Source organism: Ailuropoda melanoleuca, chromosome 13, assembly GCF_002007445.2.
Source record: "Ailuropoda melanoleuca isolate Jingjing chromosome 13, ASM200744v2, whole genome shotgun sequence".
Taxonomy (NCBI): domain Eukaryota; kingdom Metazoa; phylum Chordata; class Mammalia; order Carnivora; family Ursidae; genus Ailuropoda; species Ailuropoda melanoleuca.
In genome coordinates, this window is record NC_048230.1 from 4684677 (window position 1) to 4697412 (window position 12736).

Below are 12736 nucleotides of genomic sequence, written 5' to 3' on the forward strand. Positions count from 1 at the left end.
GAAACAAGCTATTTACCTTTTTCTGTCGTTTTGGACTGTCTGAGCATTCTCTACCATGGAAACCATTCCCTTTGGCTTTGCTCTCTGCCAAACCAGTTACCTCAGTTCACAAGTAAAGAAGATTTCACCCCAGAAGGGGTAGGGAGCTAGCTTTCTCAGTCTCTCTGGGTATATTCCTGCTAATAAACTTGCCCACAAGATTGAACTTTTGAGAACTATTAGATTCCTATCTTTTTTTTCTTTTCCTTTTTTCTTTTCTTTTTTTAAGGAAGCTCTATGCCCACCGTGGGGCTTGAACTCATGACCCCGAGATCAAGAGTCATATGCTCTACTGACTGAGCAGCCAGGAGCCCCAGATTCCTGGCTTCTGTCCCTCCACTACAATGATGTACAAGGAAAAGATTCTGTTTCTATCTCATTACCATGTACAGTGTCTTCAAGTATAAATATTGCCCTAAATTTGAGATAGACCTTCCTTTCATAGCAGAAGGGAAAATCAATGAGGCATCTAGGCTTACTCTTTAATAGAAAAGGTGCTTCAGCACCTTACCCGAATCCTTTATGACAGAACCTGGTAAACTTTTTCTGTAAAGGGCCAGATAACAAATATTTCGGGTTTTGTGGGTCATATGGTTCCTGTTGGATCTATTCAGAGCTGCTGTTGGAGGGCAGAGGCAGCTGTAGACTGCATGTAAAGGAACGGGTGTGGCTGTGTTCTGATACAACTTTTTACAAAAACACAGCAGCTGCATATTGGTCCCACAGGCTGTAGTTTGCTGACCCCTGCTATGTGAGACCATCTTCAGAAGTTAAAAAGGGTCTAGCTTCTTGACTTCCTTTCTTTGAAAGAGAGTAAGACTCAGAGCCTGGCTAGTTCTGGAATTTGGCCAGCGAATCCAACTCACGTAATGACAAAGCTGAAAGTAACAGTCTTCCTTCTGCAGCTGCCTGACCCAGTAGGCAAACTATGCTATGCTGTACCAGCTTTTCCTCCAGTCTTTCTCTTAATAAATGATGATTGGGTGAGAAAGTTGTATGTGCTCCCTGGCCACTGAAATCTGCATGCTAACTGCATTTTGACTGGTTTGGGGTTCCAGGGACACAACTGGAGAAGGAAGCATGACAGAGCAGCTCACTGACTTTCTTCTAGGTTCCTTCATGTACTCAAACAGCTTTACCCAGAGATGGGATATCAAGGGTGAGCCATTTGGGAGGAAAAGGAAATTGGCAGCTTTATCTTGGATGCTGACTTCAGATCTCCACTCCCTTTCTGTCCAAAGCAGCCTCAAAGTAGCCTCTGCCAACCACTGTCTTCAAATTTTATTCAAGAATTGAGATAACCTTCTTCCCTAGTTTCAGGCTTGTCTGTTTGGGGGGATAGTGTATCGGAATCCCTTTGTCTCATTTGGTTGCTATCTTTAACTATACCCAAGCCTTTGCAGAGAGGAAAACCTGATGGTGTTTTAAGCTGACTTGCTTTCCTCTCACCTGTCCCAAAATGTATAAGAAAAAAAATTCTGGGGGCGCCTGGGTAGCACAGTCGTTAAGCGTCTGCCTTCGGCTCAGGGCATGATCCTGGCGTTCCGGAATCAAGTCCCACATCGGGCTTCTCCGCTGGGAGCCTGCTTCTTCCTCTCCTACTCCCCTGCTGTGTTCCCTCTCTCGCTGGCTATCTCTCTGTCACATAAATAAATAAATTCTTTTAAAAAAGAAAAAAGAAAAAAAATTCTGCTATGTCACTTAATAGCCATTAGCATTGAACACTGAAGGTGAGACGGAGCGTAAACCCTCTCCTTTGGGAACCAGCACCAGTGCCCTGCTCAAAGCCCAGACCTCTCAGCTGTAGAGACCTTAAAACCAGTTTTGTGACTCTGCTCTTCAGCCTTCCTCTGCCCCTCATCCCCAGGAGGGTCTTATGAGTTGTTAGAAACACAGAGCTTGGTGTCTGGTGGGTCAGGGATGGGGTACAGATGTTTATAGATTATTGTGCTTTATACTGTAAGAGCTTGAGGCAGGAGAGCTGTATCAGGGGTCCGGAGGTGGGATATGTGGCATCTTGGCTAGCACTCTAAGTCACCTGGCTAATTGCTTTCCCCAGGCTAAACCCACTACAGCTACAGAATCACACGATTGATCCCTTCTGACTCCAGCATTTCCTCATCTCCCCTTCCTTTCCTTCGTGTATAAGAGAGTGTAATGCATTTCCCATCCTAGATGTGGCGTTTGCCGTGGGGCAGTCTGGATTAAGGAACACCTTGGCTTTGGTGGGTCCTGCACATGATAGAGGACCACAGTTTTGGTTAGGTGGATACCCTTGTAGAGCTTTTCTGAAAGATTGTATATTCCATGATGTCAGTTGCTTTGAGATTTCTCAGCTGTTTTGGAACTTTCCCTGACCCATCTTTTCCCAATTCCCCAGAAAACATGTCTTTGAACATTTTTTTCTTCATTAACCCCAAGCCTCTGCTCTTACTTCCCCAGCTCACCATCAGGTATATCATAGTGGCTCAATAAATATTTCTAGGTGAGTGGCTGAAACGACCAAAGGTCCTTGGTCCTCAGATCATCTTTTTATTTATTTATTTATTTACTTATTTACTTACATATTTATTTTTAAATATTTATTTTTTTGGCAGAGAGCTGGAGAGCACAAGTAAGGGGAGCAGCAGAGGGAGAGGGAGAAGCAGGTTCCTGGCTGAGCAGGGAACCCGACTTGGGGCTCGATCCCAGGACCTGAGCTGAAGGCAGACGCTTAAGTGACTGAGCCGCCCAGGTGCCCCTCACATCATCTTTTAGACAACAACTTTGCCCTCCTTCATTATAGAGTATCAGGGACTGAGACAAACATGAAAATTACCCAGTTTTACTATACTTTCTATGCATATCTGCCCCCTAGTGGAAAGGCCTGGAAATGGTGAATTGGCCCAGTGACTGGAAAAACCCTTAGAAATCTCAGAAATATTAGCTAATATTTGTTGATTGCTTACTATGTGCCAGACACAATTTTGAGTGTATTTGTGTATGTTGTCATTCGTTCCTCTATAATCCCATTACAAGAAAGTCTCATCTTTCTTTTGAGGAGGAGACATAAAATAGCACTTGCCAATGTCACATTACTGTTCAGGGACTAGGCTAGAACTCACTCTTGGGTCAGACTCCAAAGCCAGTGTTTGAAACACTGCCTGTGCTTCTCCACCAATTGATAGAGTTTCCTGCTGCATATGGTACTTGTGTCTTCTGACCTTCAAAATAGAAGGATAAACAGGGAGGCCCCTGTGGGGAGGCTGGGATTCGGGGAGATATCCCCACCCCCACCCCCCACAGTCCCTGGAATAGATAACAGTTTTCTGCTACATTTAACTCCCAGACTCAAGTCCAGTGGACTTTCTTGGCCAGGTTACCTTTTCCTATCTGTGCACAAACTCAACCAAACCTGCTATCCTTGAATAACTTTTGATAGTCATGGTTCCTGTTCACAGAGCATTTTCCTGTTCATTGAATCTCTTGATCTTAGTAAATTCTGTGAGGTATGAGGGTGCCTGGGGGGCTCAGTCGATTGAGTGTCCAACTTGGTTTTGGCTCAGGTCATGATCTCAGGGTGGTGAGATCAAGGCCCGCATCGGGCTCCTTGCTCAGCACGGAGTCTGCTTGGGACGCCCTCCCCCCCTTCTCCCCACTTGCGCACACATGTGCACCCGCTCTCACTGTCTCGCTCTTGCTCTAAAATAAAATAAAGAAATAAACTCTTTTTAAAAAAGTTCTGTGAGATATGATAGCAGGCATCATCCCTGTTTATAAATGAAGAATGACTGAGACCCTGAGTAGTAGATAATAAAGCCGGTACTTGAATCTGGATCTCTCTGTGTTCTAAGCACAGATTCCCTAATCTGTACACTGCCTTATGTCCCGATTAATGGCAGCCTTGGTACCAGTTATTTAAATAAGTTGCTTACAGGGGCGCCTGGCTGGCTCAGTCTGTAGAGCATATGACTCTTGATCTCGGTTGTGAGTTTGAGCCCCGCCACGTTGGGCACAGAGCTTAGTTAAAAAAATAATAATTAGGGGCTCCTGGGTGGCACAGTGGTTGGGCGTCTGCCTTTGGCTCAGGGCATGATCCCGGCGTTATGGGATCGAGCCCCACATCGGGCTCCTCTGCTGTGAGCCTGCTTCTTCCTCGCCCACTCCCCCTGCTTGTGTTCCCTCTCTCACTCGCTGTCTCTATCTCTGTCAAATAAATAAATAAATAAATCTTTAAAAAATAATAATAATAGGGGCGCCTGGGTAGCGCGGTCGTTAAGCGTCTGCCTTTGGCTCAGGGCGTGATCCCGGCGTTCTGGGATCGAGTCCCACATCAGGCTCCTGCGCCCACATCAGGCTCCTGCGCTGGGAGCCTGCTTCTTCCTCTCCCACTCCCCTGCTGTGTACCCTCTCTCGCTGGCTGTCTCTCTGTCCATAAATAAAATCTTTAAAAAAAAAAAAAGAAAAAAAAAATAATAATAATTAAAAAAATAAATAAGTTGCTTACAAAGCTGTGGTGTGTGTGTGAGCTGTACACTTAAGGGAAGATGTTACAGAAGAAAGAAAGCTTCCAGGATGCCTGTGTGTGACTGAGATAAAGATAAACTTGAGAAAACTTGGTGTTTTGTTTTGTTTTGTTTTTTTTGTTTTTTGTTTTTTTAAGGGCAGGTCTTAAGCCTGGTACATGAGGTGGTGGGTGGTGCTGGATTCCAAGAGTGTCGCCTCTTTTTTATCCAGTATACTCATCTCATCCTTGAGATTCTTCCTTAACAAAGATACTATAGCCTGTATCCACCCTTCCCACCCTTAGTTCCTTGTGATTCTGATTCCTTTTTGAATGCCCTCATCACTACTGTCAGTATCAGCATAAGCAGGACAGAAAGAACTAATCCTTATAAGTGTCCCGTTCCATACTCCTGAATTAAGCCAAGCTACCTTCTGCCTCTGCTAGGGGGAGGAAAAAAAAAATCCGGAGACTTGGTACTGATTTGGAACAAAGGAACGCTTATCAGTTAACAAGCCACTGTGTACCACTCTCTCTTACTTGGCCTTCAAGGAGGGAAGCTCACCAACATGGAGGAAAGCCCCGGAGCAGTCCTGTATTACCTGTCTGAACTAAAACCCAGCAGCTTTTGACTGCCATTTACTCAGCTGAGCCCAGGTCGTTCAGTCAGACAAGAACGTGTACTGATGATGCTTACTGAGTGTTCTGCACGTCTGCTCTGGCTAAAACACTGGGCTAGGAGTGTCAACGTGATTCTGACCAGACACCCAACTACAGTGGCTGGTCTGGGCAGCTTCTAATGGAATTCTGGTGTCTTGAGGGACTATCAGTGATCCCGGGTTTTTTGGTATTTTCTTGTCCAGGAGAATTTAGCAAGGGTCAGAAAATGGCCCCACTTTATGGAGACTGAAGCCCTTTGCGGGTCATTGGCTTATAAGAAGCAGCAGAATTCACACTCTCCTCTCGGGGCTTTGATGCTGCTCACCGGCTGGTGCTGCCTAGTGGGTAGAAGGTTTCTGGGCCTCTCTGCCTCCCTCTCCTTCCTGGCCTCAGCTGTCACTGTCACATTCATCCTTTTAAGACCTCCTCCCAATCAGTCATCTTACAAACATTTCAGTTATGGACAGAGCGTCTATTCTGCGTGCGTTCATAAAGCGGACCGCAGACATGTGGGAGTGCCTGCTGCATTGCAGCACTGTGCCCCTGAGAGCACAACTCTTTCTGTACTCTTGCGCTAAGATCTACCTTGGTGAGCGTGGGACCAGATCTCTCTGGGCCTTGTGGGCTTGAGCTCTCTTTTTCCGCCTCTTAAGAGCAGCATTTTCTGAGCAGTTGCTGCCAGGTTAACCAACAATGCCACCAAATGAAGGCAGCTGTGCCCTCTTCCTTCTAGCACACTCCTTGAGCCACTTCCCTTTCAGTTGATGCCCAGTGACATGACTGAATGGGGTCTCCTTGGGCCAAGGCAGCTGAGGCCACAAGCTGGGCATTCAGTCAGCTTAGTCCTCCCTTGCTCTGTCCTGCCTGCCTCCTGCAAGGGGGGAAAGTAGGGTGGGAGTTCACCAGCTGAGCCCAGGCTCCCCGCCAAGCCCCTTCCTTCTGTGGGCTTACTCACTCAGCAAACCTTTATTAAGCACCTTCTGTGTATACTTAGGAGAGACCCTACCTCAGAGAGGGAGAACAGAGCTGAGACCTTTTGGAGGAGCCTGGCATCCTTAGAGAGCTCTTGTTCTCAGAACCTTTTCCTTTTTGACTGCAAGTCCGTCATCCGCTGGAGCCCCCTGATGGGTGGCCGCGGGAGACGGGAACAAAGTGACTGTTAACGTTAATGAGGCCCACGGAGTGGGTACTTCCGCAGGCTCCAAAGGAAGGCAGGTTTTTCCTCTTTCATTTTGGAAAGTGACAGCTGACAAGGGCCGAATACAGACTATTTTTGGCTCTCAGGACTTAAAGATTCTCCGAATCCTTTCTTCTTAGCTCCCTCCCTGCTGTCCTGTCATTATTGTCACCCCCCACAAGAAAATAAATAAAGCCTTTTGATCCTCACCCAATCAGGCAAGAGAGTGAGCTGTAAACAAAAGTGAACTCGTGACATGAGGTAGGGGAGGGATGTTGGCAGCTTATGCCTCTGCTCCTGAAAAAAAAAAAAAAAAAGCATCCTGTTTGCTGTGCCAGGATGCCCAGCCTGCGGTACAGCGCCCCAGCTGCCGAGGCCCAAGAGGAGCTGCTGCCTGCCTGGCCACTGCAGACTGCAGAGGCATCACTGCGGGCGCCCTCTTTACCACGGTGCCATGGGGAAGGGACTGAGTGGCCACAGAGGGCCCTGACAAGCAGCTCCATGCAGAACCTTCACCCCCAAGGCCAGCAGAGGCTGGTAGGAATTTGGAGAGAGGGCCACGTAGGGGGACAACCGTCAGTTACCTTTGTGAGAACTGGCCAGGTTCTGGCTCTCCAAAATCCAGGACTTTGGAAGTTACTCTGCTGTTCTGCTCTTTGGTGGCCTCATTTATAAATGAGAATCCTGATAGTAGCTGCCTTCTAAGGCAAGGATTCCTTGAGATCGCCTGTCACCTTAACACCAGGCCTGGCCAGTTGTAAGTACTGACTAAACGTTAGCGGCGCCCATTACTGTGGGGGCTCAGTGAGACTGGGCCTAAGATGACCAGGGCTGACTTCCTTATCCCCCGCTCCACCCTCCACCCTCAAAAGGGAAATCTAGAAGGGCTGGTTGGCTTGGCACTGATGAGCTCCCTCTCCTTCTTTGCTCTCCTTACCCTTCTCTCTCTCTAGGGGACACTACACAGAAAATGAGAGCTGCTCACTACCCTACCCCAGCCGAATTGGACGCGTATGCTAAGAAGGTCGCAAACAACCCACTGACTATAAAAATCTTCCCCAACAGTGTGAAGGTTCCCCAGCGGAAACACGTTCGTCGTACTGTGAACGGCCTCGACACATCAGCCCAGCGCTACAGCCCCTACCCGACTCAGGCTGCCACCAAGGCAGGCCTGCTTGCCATTGTCAAAGTGCCAGCCAAAAGCATTCTCAAGGACTTTGACGGCACCCGAGCCCGATTGCTCCCTGAGGCCATCATGAACCCCCCGGTGGCGCCCTATGCTCCTGCGGCACCCAGCACTTTAGCCCACCCCCAGGCCCAGGCTCTGGCCCGCCAGCAGGCCCTGCAGCATGCACAGACCCTGGCCCATGCCCCTCCCCAGACGCTGCAGCACCCTCAGGGTATCCCACCACCCCAGGCGCTGTCCCACCCTCAGAGCCTCCAGCAGCCTCAGGGCCTGGGCCACCCTCAGCCCATGGCCCAAGCCCAGGGCCTGGTCCACCCTCCAGCCCTGTCTCACCAGGGTCTCCAGCACCCCCCCAATCCCTTGCTGCATGGAGGTCGGAAGATGCCAGACTCAGATGCCCCCCCGAATGTGACCGTGTCTACCTCAACTATCCCCCTTTCAATGGCGGCCACCCTGCAGCACAGCCAGCCCCCGGACCTGAGCAGCATCGTGCACCAGATCAACCAGTTTTGCCAGACGAGGGCAGGCATCAGCACTACCTCAGTGTGTGAGGGCCAGATCGCCAACCCCAGCCCCATTAGTCGCAGTCTGCTCATCAATGCAAGCACCCGGGTGTCGACCCACAGCGTCCCCACGCCAATGCCTTCATGTGTGGTCAATCCCATGGAGCACACCCACGCGGCCACGGCCGCATTGCCTGCCACAGGCCCTGTCAACCTGCCCGCGGGCATCTCTCGAGCCCCCACTGGCTACACTAGCGACCTCAAGCCAGTCGCCTGGAACCAGCACCAGCTGGCCCACCTACAGCAGATGTGCAGTGAGGCCGGTGGGACGCCGGCCCCTGGCCTGACAGGCAAGCATGCAGCAGGACGCGAGTTGGCAGGGCCTGGCTTTGTGGGCAAGGCCCCTGCCTACCCGCAGGAACTCTGCCTGGCACAGTCCTTCCATCTGAAGCCACCCCTGGAGAAGCCAACCCCATCCCCACCTGTCAACGGCCTGGCAGCCCCATTGGCCTACCCCAATGGTCACTACTTCCAACCCCTGTGGAACAACATTCTGCCCACCCCCAATAGCGACAGCTCAGGGTCTCAGGACCTCGCCATGCCGTTCCATGGTGGGCAGCCCACGGGTGCACCCCTCGACTGTGGGACGGCTGCTGGGGCCCACTACCGAGCAGGGACCGGGGGCGGTCCAGTGGCAAGCCAGAACAGCTTGATGCAAACGGTGGATTACCTAAGCGGGGATTTCCAGCAGGCCTGCTTTCGAGAACAGAGCCTGGCCATGCTGAGCAAGGCCCACCGAGCCCCTGGCAACCGAGCCCCTGATCCCGCAGATAGTCGAAATCTTCATATTCAGCACCCCGGGTATAGATAGGGAGCTCTGGTGCCCTCCACAAGCTACACATCGTACGTACATCACCCTCCTAGGTCGAGACTTACTTTTGAGTTATTGGGTAGTTTCAAAATTTCGCTGCTCCAATGTGATCATTCTTAGATGTCTAAGAAAGGGAACTTGGTGGGATCTCATTTAGGACAGCGGGGGATTCCCCTGTGCCCTCATCCTGTCCTCCACCATCCCCAGCAGCTTCTGGGTTTATGTGAGGACCTAACCCCACTCCAGGCTTTTCTCTCTGCTGCCTATCAGTCCCTTCGCCTTGGCCATTTCCCACCAGCCACCTCCCATCGTCTTGTCTCTTATCTCTGCCTCTTTTCCTTAGGACTGGGGAGGGGCAGGGCCCTGGAGAGGTGACTCTGGTGTCCACCTCCTTCAGCTAGGCCTCTGCTTGTCTGTCTCTGTCTCTTTGGGACTAAGAAGCCAGACTTCCCAAGTGCTCTGGAAGCTAATTCCTTATTCACCCAAAGATCTCAAATCAGAACTGACCCAGTCTTCACCTCCTCCCGCCGCCCCTCTCCATTCCTCCGGGCTTTTGTACGCCTGCCTTGATTCCAGCCTCTGCACTTGTCCTTGCTACGCTTCTCAAGGGCACCCTGCAGGCACCTGGCGGTAGCCTTGAGGCACGGGGAGAAGATCTTTGTATTGGTATCTTAGTTCCTGACCGTCCCCCTTCCAGCCCTAGAGAAAGGTTAAGGGTAGTGACCGTTCAGCATTCCCAAGATTGCTTTCTCACTGTTGTCTCCGCTGCTGTCTGCTGCTCCCATCCTCCATGCCCCTCCAGAAAGCAAGCAAAACAAAACAGGGTCTTGAGGAACTAGGTAAGTAAAGGATGATCACATTGGAGTTCGGAATTAAAAACACCAAAAAAAAAAACACAAAAAAAACCCCACTTGGTTCTGTCTACACTGGCTAAGAATATTGCTCTACACTGTAAGTTTTAAATGTCCAGTTTCTGTATGAATGTCATGTGGGTTTGAGTAGCGTGTGAGCGGCCCCACAGGTACATTCACCCTCTTGTCACCTCCTTTTGCAGCCCCTCAGTTTAATGAAGAAAGAAAGAAAAAAAAAAAAAACACAAAGCCTTAAGCTCTTTGAATTCTTCCTTTACCGACTGAGCATGTCTCTAACAGCTGGAGGCGGACCTCTGTGGGAAGCAGCCCCTCCTGCGCTTGCCCGCCCCTCACGCGCCCATCCTTCACCCCATGCTCAGCCTGTCTCATTCCCAAGTGGCAAATAGTTGGCTAGAAATTTAACACTTTTCTGTAACTTTCAATTTAGACCATGTTTTGTAATTTTTTGCACCCTTCTGTTAAAGATACGTAGTCGGGCTCTGACTTTTTTTTTCCCAACCAAATAAGCCCTTACCTTTCCTCTTGTCTCTAGGGAACGTGAGCTGATGTTCTTATTTAAGATTTGAGGTTTTGTTTACTATACTATCCACTGTTCTTTAGCCAGAAATTCTCTAGTGATCTGAAGCAATGTGACTGAAGACCAGTTTTTAAATTATGTGTTGGCAAGTTGCCTTATATTTAAAAAGAGAAAAGAAAAAAAATGCCTGATTGTGTTATGCCAAATGATAGCAACATGAAGTCCTAATTTATTGTTCCTGATTTCCCTGCCATCTGTGAACACTGGTACCTCCCTGTCCCCGAGCCCTCAGGGGCACCTGCGACTTCTGGTGCAGGGCCTCTCCCCAAGGCGTCCACCGTCTCACCCAGGGCCCCCTTCTGGTTCTCGCTTCTCTTCTCGGAGTTACATTTAAAGAGCACCACTGTCTCCCTTTATCCCCCGCTTGACCTCCAAACCAGATGTTTTTGCCGTAATTTTTTCCAATGCCTCTCCCCGAAAGGTGAGCTGCCATCTTAGGAAATTGGACCAGACACCAACTTGGGGGCTTTAAACCAAACCTCAATCCCTCAAATCTCTTCCTGTGTAGGGGTGCAAATCTTTGAAGCTCTCACTCCCACCCCTAGTCTGCATGGAAAATGTACTGTGACCCCCCCCCAGCCTCCCAACTGCCCTTGCCTTTGGTGTGAGATGTTTCCCAGTTCACCCTGAGCCCCTCTCCCCCTCTGCCAGCCAACCCTAACCAGCAATAAGGGTCCAAGCCAGGGCCTCCTGTCCGCACTCCCTGCCTCCATCCCACACTGCCCCAGGGAACACCTGATTCCCTATGCTGTCCACATACTGTAGCATTCATTCTCCATCTCCCTCATCTTCTCACCTGTGGTGGTTTATGGGTGTGATGGGGTTTTTAAGATTATTATAAACCAGTAAAAAGAAAAAACTCACCTTCTGATCTTGTCCTATTCGTTGAATGCTGTGAATGTTTGAGGTGATTTTTTTGTAATGGTTTCTGACATGTCTCATTTCCAGAAGGGAAGCCAGTCCTTATTTTTCAGAGGGCAGCCATATAGTGTCTGTCCCACTCCGAAGCCCTCCCGGTCCGTTAGCCCACAGCCTCTCCCGGGGCTGCCCTGCCGGCATGGCCGCTTGTACTCCAAGGACCATTGAGAAAGGGATCTGCTTTGCTGATAAGCCAACTGAAGACGTAATGTCCCTCCCCCTCCCTTCTCCCACCTCCAGCACTTTTTGTTTTAAAGATTTTATTTGACACAGGGAGAAGCGGACTCCTGCTGAGCAGGGAGCCCGACATGGGGCTTGATCCCAGGGCCCTGGGATCATGACCTGAGCTAAAGGCAGACGCTTAACCCACTGAGCCACCCAGGTGCCCCACCTCCAGCACTCTGGAAGTTTTGAGGGCCTCTGACAGGTGGAGGTAATAGGTGCGGTAATCTCTAACACGTGATGCGGCCCCTCAGATGGAGTCATCAAAGTCCAGTCCCTTTCTGAGCATGCTGGTCTCTGGGGCACCCTTCTTCCTTTACTCCATGCCGTCCCTGTGAAAGCAAGCCTCCTGCCTGGGTCACATACCCGCGGTCAGCCCAGGGTCACCCCGCTAGAGTAGACAGGTGAGTCCGCTGTCAGGCCTCTTTGGGCAGGTGCTTATGGAGTCCAGCTCATTTTGATGCAAAACCTGCCTGCAACCGCACTGGAATGAGGAGGTCTGGGGTCAACCATGACGCCCACTGTTGCACACAACTCCAGGAGGCACCATTCGGAGCATGGCAGTCCTGCCGGCAGAGGGAGCCCACGGGAAGGCTGATGCTGGACAGGCGGTCCCCCCTCTTGCCGGATGCAGGAGCTGCAGAGCAGCCGTTCGCTGGAGCCCCTGCTTTTTCCTACCGGCTTCCAGACATCGCTGTACCAAGATGGCTTATCTGGGGAGGGGGCAGTCTTTACTTTCTCAGCAGGGCGACCAGGGCCCCATCTTCCCCTAGGTCAGTGAATTTGACCTTTTAAAGGGTGAGCTGGTGGTTGGTTCCTCAGGCTGGCTGTCTCCGATTGTCCTAGCCCGTCACCTAACGAGGGCATGTGTAAGAGTGAAGGCAAAAACCCCAGCCCTTGAACCTTCCGCTGTTAGGTAACAGTTGCCACACACCGGTCCTTTTCCCAGGACCAAGCAAGAAAAGTAAGGGACTTGATGCTGATTAATCGTAAAGTTTACAAGTCTAGGGGAACAGGAGTACTCCCATTTTACCAATAAGACTAATGACGCCCCATGTACTGAGCAACTTGACAAAAAGCAAGCACAGCAAGGATCTGAACCAAACTCTACCACCACAATTAAAGGGAGCTATTCCACCAGGGATTGCTAGAGCTTCAAACAACCCAGGCCGTCTCAAACCAGCTGAAAGTTCGCTGAGAAGTCAGTTCACGGCTCGTTCCTATTTCA

At 50.3% G+C, this 12736-nt stretch overlaps 1 protein-coding gene across 5 annotated transcripts in view; it reads left to right on the plus strand.

The window, feature by feature from the left end:
- The window catches only part of FAM222B (family with sequence similarity 222 member B), a 75184-nt gene extending 63948 nt beyond the window's left edge, over window positions 1–11236 (plus strand). For 4 of the 5 annotated variants that reach the window (XM_034641834.1, XM_034641833.1, XM_034641832.1 and 1 more), the window contains one exon: window positions 7313–11236. In XM_034641834.1, the coding sequence (XP_034497725.1) occupies window positions 7313–8919 (1607 nt within the window). In that variant the 3' untranslated portion in view covers window positions 8920–11236. The remainder of the gene's footprint in view (window positions 1–7312) is intronic. The other variant, XM_034641835.1, reaches the window with a different exon arrangement.
- Window positions 11237–12736: the final 1500 nt, after the last annotated feature.